The following is a 13,008-nucleotide window of genomic DNA, read 5'->3' as shown; positions in this document are numbered from 1 at the left end:
GGTTGAGATTCAGAAGGGAAGTTAGAGAGTTAGGCAGGAATTTAAAAAGGACGTCCTTGAGAGCAGTAATATTTGGATTATTCCTGGTGCTACGAGCTAATGAGGGGAGATATAGGAGGATAGAGCAGATGAATACATGGGAGAAGGGTTCACTTTTTTGGATCATTGGAATCTCTTCTGGGGTAGAAGTGACTTATATGAGAAGGATGGATTGCACCTGAGTTGGAATGGGAGGGAGACCAAGACTCAGGGAGATAGTGAGGATTAATCTGAGACTGGTATAGTTGGGAAAAGAAGTGAGTCAAATAGTCAGGGCAGGCAGGAACAAAGCAAAGACCAAGATAGTACGGACAAATTAAATTACATTTACTTCAATGCAAGGGAGGGCAGATGAACCCAGGGCATGGTTAGGAACATGGGACTGGGATATCAGAGCAATTACAGAAACATGGCTCAGGGATGGACAGGATTGGCAGTTTAATGTTCCAGGACTCAAATGCTATAGAAACTATAGAAAGTGGGGCAAGAGAGGAGGGGAAGTGGCATTTAAAGGATAGCATGACAGCTGGTCATAATAGGGTGATTATGGTAGGGGATTTTAACTTTGCAAACATAGATTGGGACTGCCATAGTGTTCAGGGTTTAGATGGAGAGGAATTTATTAAGTGTGTACAAGACAAATTTCTGATTCAATATGTACCTACTAGAGAAGATGCAAAACTTGACCTACTCTTGGAAATAAGGCAGGGCAGGTGACTGAGCTGTCAGTGGGAGAGCACTTTAGGGCCATCGATCATAATTCTATTAAATTTAAAATAGTAATGGAAAAGGATAGACCAGATCTAAAAGTTGAAATTCTAAATTGGAGAAAGGCCAATTTTGACAGTGTTAGGCAAAAGCTTTCAAAAGCTGGGAGCAGATGTTCGCAGATAAAGGGACGGCTGGAAAATGGGAAGCCTTCAGAAATGAGGTAACGAGAGTCCAGAGACAGAGTATTCCTGTTAGGGTGAAAGGAAAGGCTGGTAGGTATATGGAATGCTGGATGACTAAAGAAATTGAGGGTTTGCTTAAGAAAAAGAAGGAAGCATATGTCAGGTATAGACAGAATAGATCGAGTTAATCCTTCGAAGAGTATAAAGGCAATAGGAGTATACTTAGAAGGAAATCAGGAGGGCACAAAGGAGACATGAGATAGCTTTGGCAAATAGAATTAAGGAGAATCCAAAGGGTTTTTACAAATACATTAAGGATAAAAGGGTAACTAGGGAGAGAATACAGCCTCTCAAAGATCAGCAAGGCGGCTTTGTGTGGAGCTGAGGTGGGGCAGATACTAAACTAGTATTTTGCATCAGTATTTACTGTGGAAAAGAACATGGAAGATATAGAACATAGGAAAATAGATAGTGACATCTTGAATAATGTCCATATTGCAGAGGAGGAAATGCTGGATGTCTTGAAGCACATTAAAGTGGATAAATCCCCAGGACCTGATCAAGTGTACCCTAGAACTCTGTGGGAAGCTAGGGAAGTGATTGCTGGGCCTCTTGCTGAGATATTTGTATCATCGATAGTCACAGGTGAGGTGCTGGAAAACTGGAGGTTGGCTAACGTGGTGCCACTGTTTAAGAAGGGTGGTAAAGACAGGCCAGGGAACTATAGACCAGTGAGCCTGACCTCAGTGGTGAGTAAGTTGTTGGAGAGAATCCTGGGAGAACGGATGTACATGTATTTGGAAAGACAAGGACTGATTAGGGATAGTCAACATGGCTTTGTGCGTGGGAAATCATGTCTCACAAACTTGACTGAGTGTTTTGAAAAAGTCACAAAGAGGATTGATGAGGGCACAGTAGTAGAAACTATCTAAATGGATTTGAATAAGGGGTTCAACAAGGTTTTCTCATGGGAGACTGGTTAGCAAGGTTAGATCTCACGGAATATAGGGAGAACTAGCCATTTAGATACAGAACTGGCTCAAAGGTAGAAGACAGAGGGTTGTTTTTCAGTCTGGAGGCCTGTGACCAGTGGAGTACCACAAGGATCGGTGCTGGGTCCCCTACTTTTCATCATTTATAGAAATGATTTGGATGTGAGCATGAGAGGTATAGTTACTAAGTTTGCAGATGACACCAAAATTGGAGGTGTATTGGACAGCGAAGAAGATTACAATGATCAGATGGAGTTAATTTAGATAAATGTGAGGTGCTGCATTTTGGGAAAACAAAAATGATACAAAAAATACAAAAATAACACATTTAATGGTAAGGTCCTAGGGAGTGTTGCTGAACAAAGAGACCTTGGAGTGCAGGTTCATAGCTCCTTGAAAGTGGAGTCACAGGTAGATAGGATAGTGAAGGAGGCATTTGGTATGCTTTCCTTCATTGGTCAGAGTATTGAATGTAGGAGTTGGGAGGTTATGTTGTGGCTGTACAGGACGTTGGTTAGGCCACTGTTGGAATATTCCTATCGGAAAGATGTTGTGGAACTTGAAAGGGTTCAGAAAAGATTTACAAGGATGTTCCCTTGGTTGAAAGATTTAAGCTATCGGGAGAAAATGAATTGGATGGGGCTGTTTTCCCTGGAGCATTGGAGGCTGAGGAGTGACCTTAAAGAGGTTTATAAAATCTGGAGGGACATGGATAGGGTAAATAGCCAAAGTCTTTTCCCTGGGGTGGGGTAGTCCAGAACTAGAGTGCATAGATTAGGTTGAGAGGGGAAAGATATAAAAGAGACTACTTCTTCACACAGAGGGTGGTACGTGAATGGAACGTGCTGCCAGAGGAAGTGATGGAGGCTAGTACAATTGCAACATTTAAAAGGTATCTGGATGGGAATATGAATAGGAAGGGTTTGGAGCGATATGGGCTGGGTGCTGGCAGGTGGGACGAGATTGAATTGGGATATCTGCTTGGCATGGTCAAGTTGGACGAAAGTGTCTGTTTCTGTGCTGTACATCTCTATGACTCTAAATGTGGAGGTTGTTTCGGGAGCATTTGCTTGAGAGTTTTGTCGCACTGAGGCAAGGAAAGGATGGTAAGATGAAGGAACCTTGGGTGACGAGGGATGTGGAAGGAACTTGTGCCTGGAGTTGGAGGAAGTAAGGGAGATCCTTAATGAATACTTTGCTTCAGTATTCAGTACTGGGAAGGACCTTGTCGTTTGTGAGGACAGTGTGAAGTAGGCTGATATTCTCAAGCAGGTTGATGTTAAGAAGGAGGATGTGCTGAAAATTTCGAAAAACATAAAGATAGATAAATCCTCTTGGTCAGGCGGGGTATACCCAAGGTTACTACAGGAAACAAGGGAAGAGATTGCTGTGTCTTTGCCAATTATCTTTGCGTCCTCACTGTCCACTGTCGTATGCCAGATGATTGGAGGATGGCAAATGTTATTCCCTTGTTCAAGAAAGGGAATAGGTATATTCCTGGGAATTACACACCAGTTAGTCTTACGTCTGTGGTAGGCAAATTATTAGAGAGGATTCTGAAAGATAGAATTTATGATTACTTGGAAAACCATAGTTTGGTTACAGATAGTCAGCATGGCTTTGTGAGAGGCAGGTCATGCATTAATGAAGGTAGAGCAGTGGATGTGGTGTACATGGATTTTAGCAAGGTGTTTGATAAGGTTCCCCATGGTAGGTTCGTTCAGAAAGTAAGGAGGCATGAGAAACAGAGGGTTTTGGCTGTCTGGATACAGAATTGGCTGGCCCATAGAAGACAAAGGGTGGTAGTAGATGGACAGTATTCAGCCTGGAGCTCGGTGACCGATGGTGTACTGCAGGGATCTGTTCTGGGACCTCTGCTGTTAGCGATTTTTATAAATTTTTTTGGATGTGAAAGTGGAAGGTTCAGCTAATAAGTTTGCTGATGAAACAATGGTTGGTGGAGTTGTGGATAGTGAGAAGGGCTGTTGTAGGTTGCAATGGAACATTAACAGAATGTAGAACTGGGCTGATAAGTGGCAGATGGAGTTCAACCTGGATAACTGTAAAGTGATTCATTTTGGAAGGTTGAATTTGAGTGCAGCATATGGGGTTAATGGTAGGATTCTTGGCAGTGTTGAGGTACAAAGGGATCTAGTGGTCACTGTCCATAGATCCAGCAAAGCTGCAACCCAAGTTGATAGGGTTATTAAGACGACGTATGGTGTGTTGGCTTTCATTAGCAGGGAAATTGAGTTTAAGAGCCATGAGATTATGCTGCAGCTCTATAGGGCCCTGGTTAGACCACACATGGAATATTATGTTCACTTCTGGTCGCCTCATTATTGGAAGGATGTGGAAGCTTTAGAGAGGGTGCAGAGGTGAGTTACTAGGATGCTGCGTTGACTGGAAAGCATGTCTTGTGAAGAAAGGCTGAGGGAGCTAGGGCTTTTCTCATTGGAGCGAAGAAGGACGAGAGGTGACTTGGTAGAGGTGTACAAGGTAATGAGTGGCATAGATAGAGTGAATAGTCAGAGACATTTTCTAGGAGTAGAAATGGCTATCACAAGGTGGCATAATTTTAAAGTGATTGGAGAAAGGTTTAGGGGAGATGTCAGAGGTCGGTTCTGTGTGGAATGCACTGTCAGCGTTGGTCGTAGAGTCAGATACATTGGGGACATTTTAGCGACTCTTGGATGGGCACATGGTTGATAGTAAAATGAAGGGTATGTAGGTTACTTTGATCTTAGAGTAGGGTAAAAGCTCGGCACAACATCACTGGTCGAAGGGCCTGTACTGTGCTGTACTGTTCTACGTTCAATTTGTCTGTGCTCAATGTTTGTTCTCAGAAAGTGAATAACATATAGTCAGTTCTGACTCTGACAATCTCTGTTTCCATATTTTGTTCAGAATATTATGTAGTAGAAGATTGCTTGGTAATTTTATGCTCTTCTGCTTACTTTTGTGCCAACATGGAAAATCTCCCCTGTGCCTTTGTGAATTGAAACTGTAAACACATTTCTAAAGAATGGATATGTATTTTTGCTGTATCTAGGACAGAGAATGGTATGGATTTTGCAACAAGAATATTAGTGAGACACTGAGTACAAAACATGATTAATGTCTAATTTAAGTAGTGATATCCAGCATTTTCACGTGAAGAATTGTGTTAAAATTAGCAAGTTGCGACTGATGTTGTCCTGATTCACCAAAACCTTTATTCTAACAGTTTCTTCTCAGAATATTTAGCACTCAAGCAGATAGAAACATGAACTTGTGGTAATTGGCCATTAGATACCCACCAAACACATCCAAGAAATACTGAGGGCTTGCCCATTCAAATGTTATATATTTTAATATTATGTGAAAGTATATGACAGATTAAATGCAAAGTTAGAAATGCTTAACTAATATTTTTATCAACTTTTGTTTTTGTTTCTTTTATCAATCTCTCTGTCTCTCATTTTTCCTTCCCTTTTTATTTCATTTTTCAAATTTAGTATTCAAACTGCCACTTGCTTTCGATTTATGTGCCTCAGTCAGGATTCTTTAATCAGATTACTTGAGGCATTTCATCATTTTCCCTGTTATTGCAGGCTGCCCAGCCTTGATAGGAGACAGTGTTGTTTTGATTGTTTAATAACTGCAAATTGCCATTTGTAAACCCACAAAGATTGTGTGAATGTCTCAATGTAATGAACATTGAGTGCTATGTTTTGCCATTAATTGCAAAATCAAGCATTATGTTTGTGCCAATGCAGTGTACTGTATTGCATTGTAATTGCTGCAAATTTACTTGAAAATCTCTACACTTCACTAATATGAAACAATGTCTGGTCAATATGCTGTATGGTAAAATATGTTAGCAATGCTTTTAGAATTTCTTTTGAAATATGCCTTGATCTAGACCAATGAATTATATGACACATTCATTTATTTTGCAAATGGAACTTACAATGGAATATTTGTGTCAATTTCATTATTTGAATTCAGACCTTTCTCTAATCCATAGGTATACCTGTGTCTGCCCAATTACCAGTCAATGACTGAAGGTCACTGCCAAATAGTACCTCTCCAGCACCACACTGCAGGTACCATACTGGATGAAGATATCTGGGAAGAAGTGCAGGTCAGAATAAAACTGTGAATTATTATTTTACCTAAATTAAAGTACTTTTCTAACAATGATATTATATTGAAACATGGCTCTTAATTTAATTTGAAACAAATATCAATATTCTAAGACATGGTAGGGCACTTTATAAAGATGAATTGCTTGCCTGGTTTACTTGCAAATCTTATTCTCGTGAGGTGAATAACCAAAAAAGATGCACTAGACTTATTAACAGCAAAGGTATTGTGCTGAAATGAGCTTGATTTGAAAAGTAAATTTGACTATTCTGGTAATCACTTAAATTAACATTTTTGAACAGGTTTATAAGACTGAATTTGAAAGCTTGCTGAGAAGGTTATGAATGATAACTATCAAAGCATGCAATGAAATTGATGATGAGACAGGGTTTAATTTGTAAATTTCCCTTGATAGTTTTAAAAGGAATGTTCCAGGTCAGCTAATTAAAGCTGTAAATCAAAACTTGTCTGCTGTTGGTGCACTACATTTTCTCCACTGGCACAACAGATTAAAGTGGGGAGTAGCTTAACCATATGGGCCAAGAGGTTCTGGGAATTAGTTAGCTGACTTCAACTGGTCTGGGAATGGGAAATTACCAGACTTTCAGCTTCTAGTCATTAGTCCAAAATTATTGCAGACATTGCAAATGCATGGATTGTGATATTCCCAGAGGCTGAATACCCTGCTGATACCTAGCGTCCAGTTTTTGGCAGCCTTTGCTAAAGTTCATATATCTTCAGGGGTTTAGAAGATAACCATCACTTATGGAATCTGCCAAAGCAAGTTATTGTAGCCCAGATTTTTTCAGTTGGTGTTATTTTGATGTCAACATTAGCGTCTCCAGGAACATTTTTTTTAACCAGTATGTTTCCTGCTGAATGAGGAAGGAGATATTGCTGAATCTAATCCAGAAAATTAAGTAGATTAATTGAAGAATAGCATAGGCCACCAGCACTGCTGGATTTAACATTATAGTATCAGGACTTTATAAAAATGATAAATTTCATTGTCCATTACAGTTGCAAATAATATTGAAATGGATGATTTGCTGATATACTGTACAAGAAGATCCTACAGTTAATGGAATGTTTTATTATTGAACTTTAAGGTTGGCGATCTAATCTGGTTGGGATCTTTTCTAGTTACTGTGCAAAGTAAGCATCCAGATCTTGGAGACGCTGGCCGCAATCTTCAAATCCTTGTTAGATGCAGTGTTTGTGCTGAAGCACTATAGTATAGCAGATATTACATCCTTGTTTAAGGGAGGGAAGAAGGATTAACCAGTCAATGCAGGCCAGTCAGTTTAGCATTGGTAGCAGGAGTGCTTCTGGAAATGATAATACAAGAGAATATGACCACCTAACTCAACAAACTTGCACAAAAAGAGAGATTTGTTGAAGATGAATTTTGTTCGTCTAAACAAAAACAAAATGCTTGAAATATTCAACAAATCTGACAGATCTGTGGAGAGAGATGTAGTTGCCTATTCAGATCTGTGACCTTTCATCTGAGGCAGCATGGAAACAAAATTAATTGGTGAAATAAAATCGTTTTACTTTAATGTCATATGGTCAAGATATCTGTATCTTTAAGGTACATGCTTGTGATGTCATCACTGCATTGTATTATGTGACCTGAGAGTATGAAGGTCTAGAACTCTACCTGATCACTTGAAGCATGATGAATTACTGCAAGCCAGTGAAAGATGCTATGTTCTGAATGGTGTAGTTTTAAAAGTGGTGTGAGAAGAAGGAAGAACCAGGTTGGCAGGACAAGTTAACAAAACAGTTAATAAGGCATATGGAATTCTGGGCTTTATAAATAGAGGCAAGGAGTCAGGAAGTGATGCCCCACTTATGTTCATCTCCAGTGTGCGAGAAAATAAGTTGCAGCAATATGGAAAAAAAAGTGAGGGCTTGGACTTAAATAGATTGTTCCTGAAAAGAATGGCATAAACTGACTTGCTTCCTCTGTGTCATACTATTCTATTGTATCTTGGAATCTAATGAAAGATTTTTGTGCTCTGAGGTATCAATTTGAAAATCAGTGCTGTTGAGGAAGATCTTTACTGTAGGATGTTGGGGGAGGGCGATAATATGGTCACCTCATTAAGGGACATTTAGGCCTGTACATGGATGAATAGCATGGCCTTCCTGCTCCTGATGGGAGTCTACTGAGATATGAAAATTACAGCCCTTAAACAAATTTTTAAAAATCATGCAGACTGAAAGAAATGTAATATGATACAAAGCTCTGACTCTGCATAGAGATAACTGATGGCCTTCAAAAATGGTTTAGACATTCTGACATCAAATGTGAACGGAGTAAATTGGTTAAAGTTTCCTACCCTAATCAAAGTGGATCCTGGATTTTTTTACAATAGATTAACCTGGATTCTGATGCAGGACTTCGTTTTTAGATGGTTTTAAAATTAATTTGTTTCCTCTGTCAAGGCACAGGACTAAATTATATGTCTTTTTATCAGCTGTTTCGAAAAGCCTTGGTGAAAATGTTAGAAGACAAAGGACTCGACTGTGTCTTTTTTGAAACCAATATGCATTTAAAGAAACGTTTTCATATGGTCTATGAATGCATTCCTCTACCAAAAGAAGTGGGAGACATGGCTCCTATCTACTTTAAGGTAAGACATGTATATGGACAGGAGTAGCAGGAATAGTCATAGACCTGTGCAGCATGTACATAGGAACTTCGATTATCCGAATACCAGTTATCTGAAAGTCGGATTATCCGAAGGAGATCTCAAGGTCCTGATAGAAACATTATATCAAAAGAGTATTTCCAACAGTCGTCATATTTTTTGTTTATAGTGATTAAACAGGCACCGTCTCCAAATGACTGACCTCCCGCCCTCTCTCTCTCCTCACACTTTCCCTGGAGTTTTACACGGGTGTACCCTATTTCCCCCCACCCCATTGCATCCCCAGATAATCTTTCTAACATTGCCCTGTACAGGGGAAAGGTGGAACCTGTCAAAAGGTTACAGTAAAAAGGTGTGTGTTGCACGTGCGCTATTTGGAGACTTACCCCACAAAGGCAGCTGCAGCAGCACCAGCAGCAGACCTGTTGTTGGTGTACTGTCTGGCTGCCCCAGAGAGGGAGTGGGGGGGGCGGTGTTGGTTGGGGTTGGGGCGGGGCTGGACGGGTTTGTGCACGGTGTTGGGGGCAGGGTAGGTGGGGGCAGTGTTGAACATGGTTTGGGGGTGGGGGGGTCAGATAGGGGGAGGGGATGAATGGGGTTTGGGAGTGGGGTGTTGGATGGAGTTGGGGGCGGGACAGGGTTCTGGGGGCGGTGTCAGTCGGTGATGGTGGCAGGGTCTCGCGAGCTGAAATGCTGCCTTACCTCCTGGGAGAGCAGACTTTAAAACTCCGAGGTCCAGAGGCAAGGCATTTAATCGATTAACCAAATAATCGATTATCCAAATGAAATAATGCCAGCCAGTCTCATTCGGATAATCGGGGTTCCTCTCTAAGCAGATCCTTTGGTCCAACTTGTCCATGCCGACCAGATATCCTGAATTAATCCCATTTGCCAATATTAGGTCATATCCCTGTAAACCCTTCCGATTCATATACCCACCCAGATGCCTTTTAAATATAATTGGACCAGCCTCCTCCACTTCCTCTGGCAGCTCATTCCATACACTACCATCCTTTGCATGAAAATGTCGACCCTTAGGTCCCTTTCAAATCTTTCCCTACTCACCTTAAATCTTTGCCCTCTAGTTTCGGACTGTGGTACCCTGGGGAAAAGATGTTGCCTCTTCATCCTACCTATGTCCCTCATGATTTTATAAACCTCTATAAGCATACCCCTCAGCTTCTGATACTCTAGGGAAAAGTAGTCCCAGCTTATTCAGCCTCTCCTTATAGCTTGAACCCTCCAACCCTGTCAACATCCTTGTAAATCTTTTCTGAGCCCTTTCAAGTTTTACAACATCCTTAATGTAACAGGGAGACCAGAATTGACTGCAGTATTCCAAAAGTGGCTGAACCAATGTCTGTACAGCTGCAACATGACCTCTCAACTCCTAAAAGACCGATAAAAGAAAGCATACCAAACGCCGCCTTCACTATCCTGTCTGCCTGCAACTTCACTTTCAAGAAACTATGAAACTGTACTCTAAAGTCTCTTTATTCAGCAACACTCCCCAGGACCTTACCATTCAGTGTATACGTCTTGTCCTGATTTGCTTTTCCAAAATGCAGCACCTCACATTTATCTAAATTAAACTTCATCTGCCACTCCTCAGCCCATTGGCGCATCTGATCAAGATCCCATTGTACTCTGGGATAACCTTCTTGACTGTCCACTACACCTCTAATTTTGGTGTCATCTGCAATCTTACTAACTATACTTCCTATATTCACATCCAAATCATTAATGTAAATGACCAAAAGCAGTAGACCCAGCACCGATTCTTGTGGCACAGTGTGGGTCACAGGTTTCCAGTCTGATGAGCAACTCTCCACCATCACCCTGTGCACCTACCTTCAAACCAGTTCTGTATCCAAATGACTAGTTCTCCCTGTGTCCATTTGATTGTTCTTGTGACACAGAACATTAAGAACTTCAGAAATATGCTTCAGTTTCAAGACTAACTTATTCGTTGATTCTGAAAGCTGAAGTTTGCAATTTTTTAAATAATGTTTTGGTACCTTAATAGAATATTTTAACATAGTAATTTGCAAAATATTTTCTTCTGTCTTAGTCTCATTTGGTAATTATTCTAGTCTCTCACATTTACGAAATGTTGTTTTTGAAAATTCAGTAACATTTATTATTAGGAGGGCCACCTTTCCTACTGTTTTTCTCTTCATGTTCTATTAAGTTTCAGCGTGATTAACAGTATTGAGATTTTCTTGGTGAGAAATTGAAGGGATAAATTGTTCATTTATATTCTCTAGTGCTGCTCAGAAAGTTCTTGACTTCCCAGAGATCAAGCCCAGAAATTTACACAACAGTGGCAGAGAACATTGATGCTGAAACCACACTCTCCCTTGCACCAGTTGCTGTCACATACCATATATAAAGTTCCTAAAGCCACTTGGATATCCCCTGAAAGAAGATAATCAGGAATATAGGTGGAGGATGGGAAAGGGAGAGTTGGGGCTGTCAGGATGGGACCAGAGTTGTGTTTGTGCCGGGAATAGTGGGTGAGACTGGTGGCTGAAGCCCCTGGAGGTTCAGGTGGGAGGATGGTAGAGAGTTGAATTGTGAATTGGGAGTCAGTTTTGTGGTTAGCCAGATGTTTGGAGTAGTTTTTAAATTCTCTAATGTTTCCTTTGCTAAGTGAGTTGGAACTCTGTAGTCTTCAACTGTGATTCAGAGTTAGAAACCTTTTCTGAGTTGCTGGACAGTTGCCCATCAAAAGTTTCAACTTCCTGTGATTCCATGAAGCCAGCTGTTTCGGGGCATCTCTCATCTGTGCTGCTGAAATAACTTGTCTTATTGGAAGATCTGGACCCAACTTTAAGAATCTGCACCCGAAATTTTACCCTGCCCCCATTGTGAGAAACGGTTAATACTTAATACTACGTCACCTTCTTTACTATTTTGGTTTTGGCTATAATCATTATACACATCATTTTAAAACCAATTTTGATGACATTTGACCATAGTCATCTACATCTGATACATTTGGTGCTCATAGAGTTGCAGCAGCAAATTAAAATGTGGTAAACCTAAATGAGAGGTAATTGGTATAAAAATATTCTTAGCTACAGTAAAATGTTCCTTTTTAATAACTTCAAATAATTTCACTGATTTTCTTTGTCAAAGGGATTATTCTGTATTACCTACGGTGTTATTAAAAACAAGAAGTTAAAAATTAACTTCTGTAAGAAGTGCTAAGTACTGCTGGTGCTAAAAAGTGAAATTATTTTTCGAATGATCTCCATGCAAATGTTTGATTTTTGTGATTACCTGTACGGCATGTTTCTCAAATTTGATGCAAGTTAAATAACATGCGAAATCTTTACAAATCAAGTAGTTTTGAAACAAAAGTAGTTTTATCTTTGAAATAACTGTCAACAATAAATATAGATAAATAACATTGGTTGTTTTTGACCAAATATTGTTTTATTGAAATAACGTTAGACAATACTTCACAAATTAAACTTCAATGTACAAGAATCCCCAGTTTTTCGAACATTCGCTTTACGCCAATTCGCTTTTGTGAAAGACCTACTTTAGTACCTGTTTCCGCTAACTGAAAGAGGATTTTCACTTTTACAAAAGCGTCACCAGAGCCTTCCCCAGGAACTACAGTCAGCATCAAGCTGCCATAGCTTTGAACTGTGTCTGTGCTTTATCTTAATTTATTGCGTACATCCGTTAGCGAGATGTGTCCTCAGATATCCAGTACCTCCCACCACCCCAACCTCCGACAGCCTTTACTATACGTTAGTATTAGTTTAGGTTTTGTGTGTTATTTGGTAGGTTATGTTTTAGGTCTGGGAATGCTGAAACATTTTTCCCATATAAAGTAATGGTAATTGCTTCTTCGTTTTACTCCATTTTGGCTTCCGAATGGTTTCATAGGGATGCTCTACTTTCGGATGGTGGGGGACACCTGTATCAGGATTTAGAAGATCTAATGGCTACTTTGCACCTTATGTTCAGTAATCTTCCCAGATATCAAGGAGAACACCATCAATTTTCTCATAGGTTAGAAGATTGCCAACATAACGCTCATAGCTTATATTTAATTTTCATAATATGGCATCATAGAGTCATAGAGATGTACAGCATGGAAACAGACCCTTCGGTCCAACCTATCCACGCCGACCAGATATCCCAACCCAATCTAGTCCCACCTGCCAGCACCTGGCCTATTTCCCTCCAAGCCCTTGCTATTCATATACCCATCCTCTGACTTTTAAATGTTGCAATTGTACCACCCTCTGCGTGAAAAAGTTGCCCCTTAGGTCCCTT

The 13,008-nt window shown here is 40.2% G+C and overlaps 1 protein-coding gene across 2 annotated transcripts in view; it reads left to right on the top strand.

Moving 5' to 3' along the window:
• Positions 1–13,008, top strand: part of cwf19l2 (CWF19 like cell cycle control factor 2) — a 132,632-nt gene that overhangs the window by 105,455 nt on the left and 14,169 nt on the right. For both annotated transcript variants that reach the window (XM_060826054.1, XM_060826053.1), the window contains exons 14-15: positions 5,934–6,050; positions 8,539–8,694. In XM_060826054.1, the coding sequence (XP_060682037.1) occupies positions 5,934–6,050; positions 8,539–8,694 (273 nt within the window). The remainder of the gene's footprint in view (positions 1–5,933; positions 6,051–8,538; positions 8,695–13,008) is intronic.

The sequence above is a fragment of the Hemiscyllium ocellatum genome, chromosome 6 (assembly GCF_020745735.1).
Source record: "Hemiscyllium ocellatum isolate sHemOce1 chromosome 6, sHemOce1.pat.X.cur, whole genome shotgun sequence".
Classification (NCBI taxonomy): Eukaryota; Metazoa; Chordata; class Chondrichthyes; order Orectolobiformes; family Hemiscylliidae; genus Hemiscyllium; species Hemiscyllium ocellatum.
The sequence above is the reverse complement of the archived record's forward strand: the minus strand, read 5'-3'. Positions and strand labels throughout refer to the sequence as shown.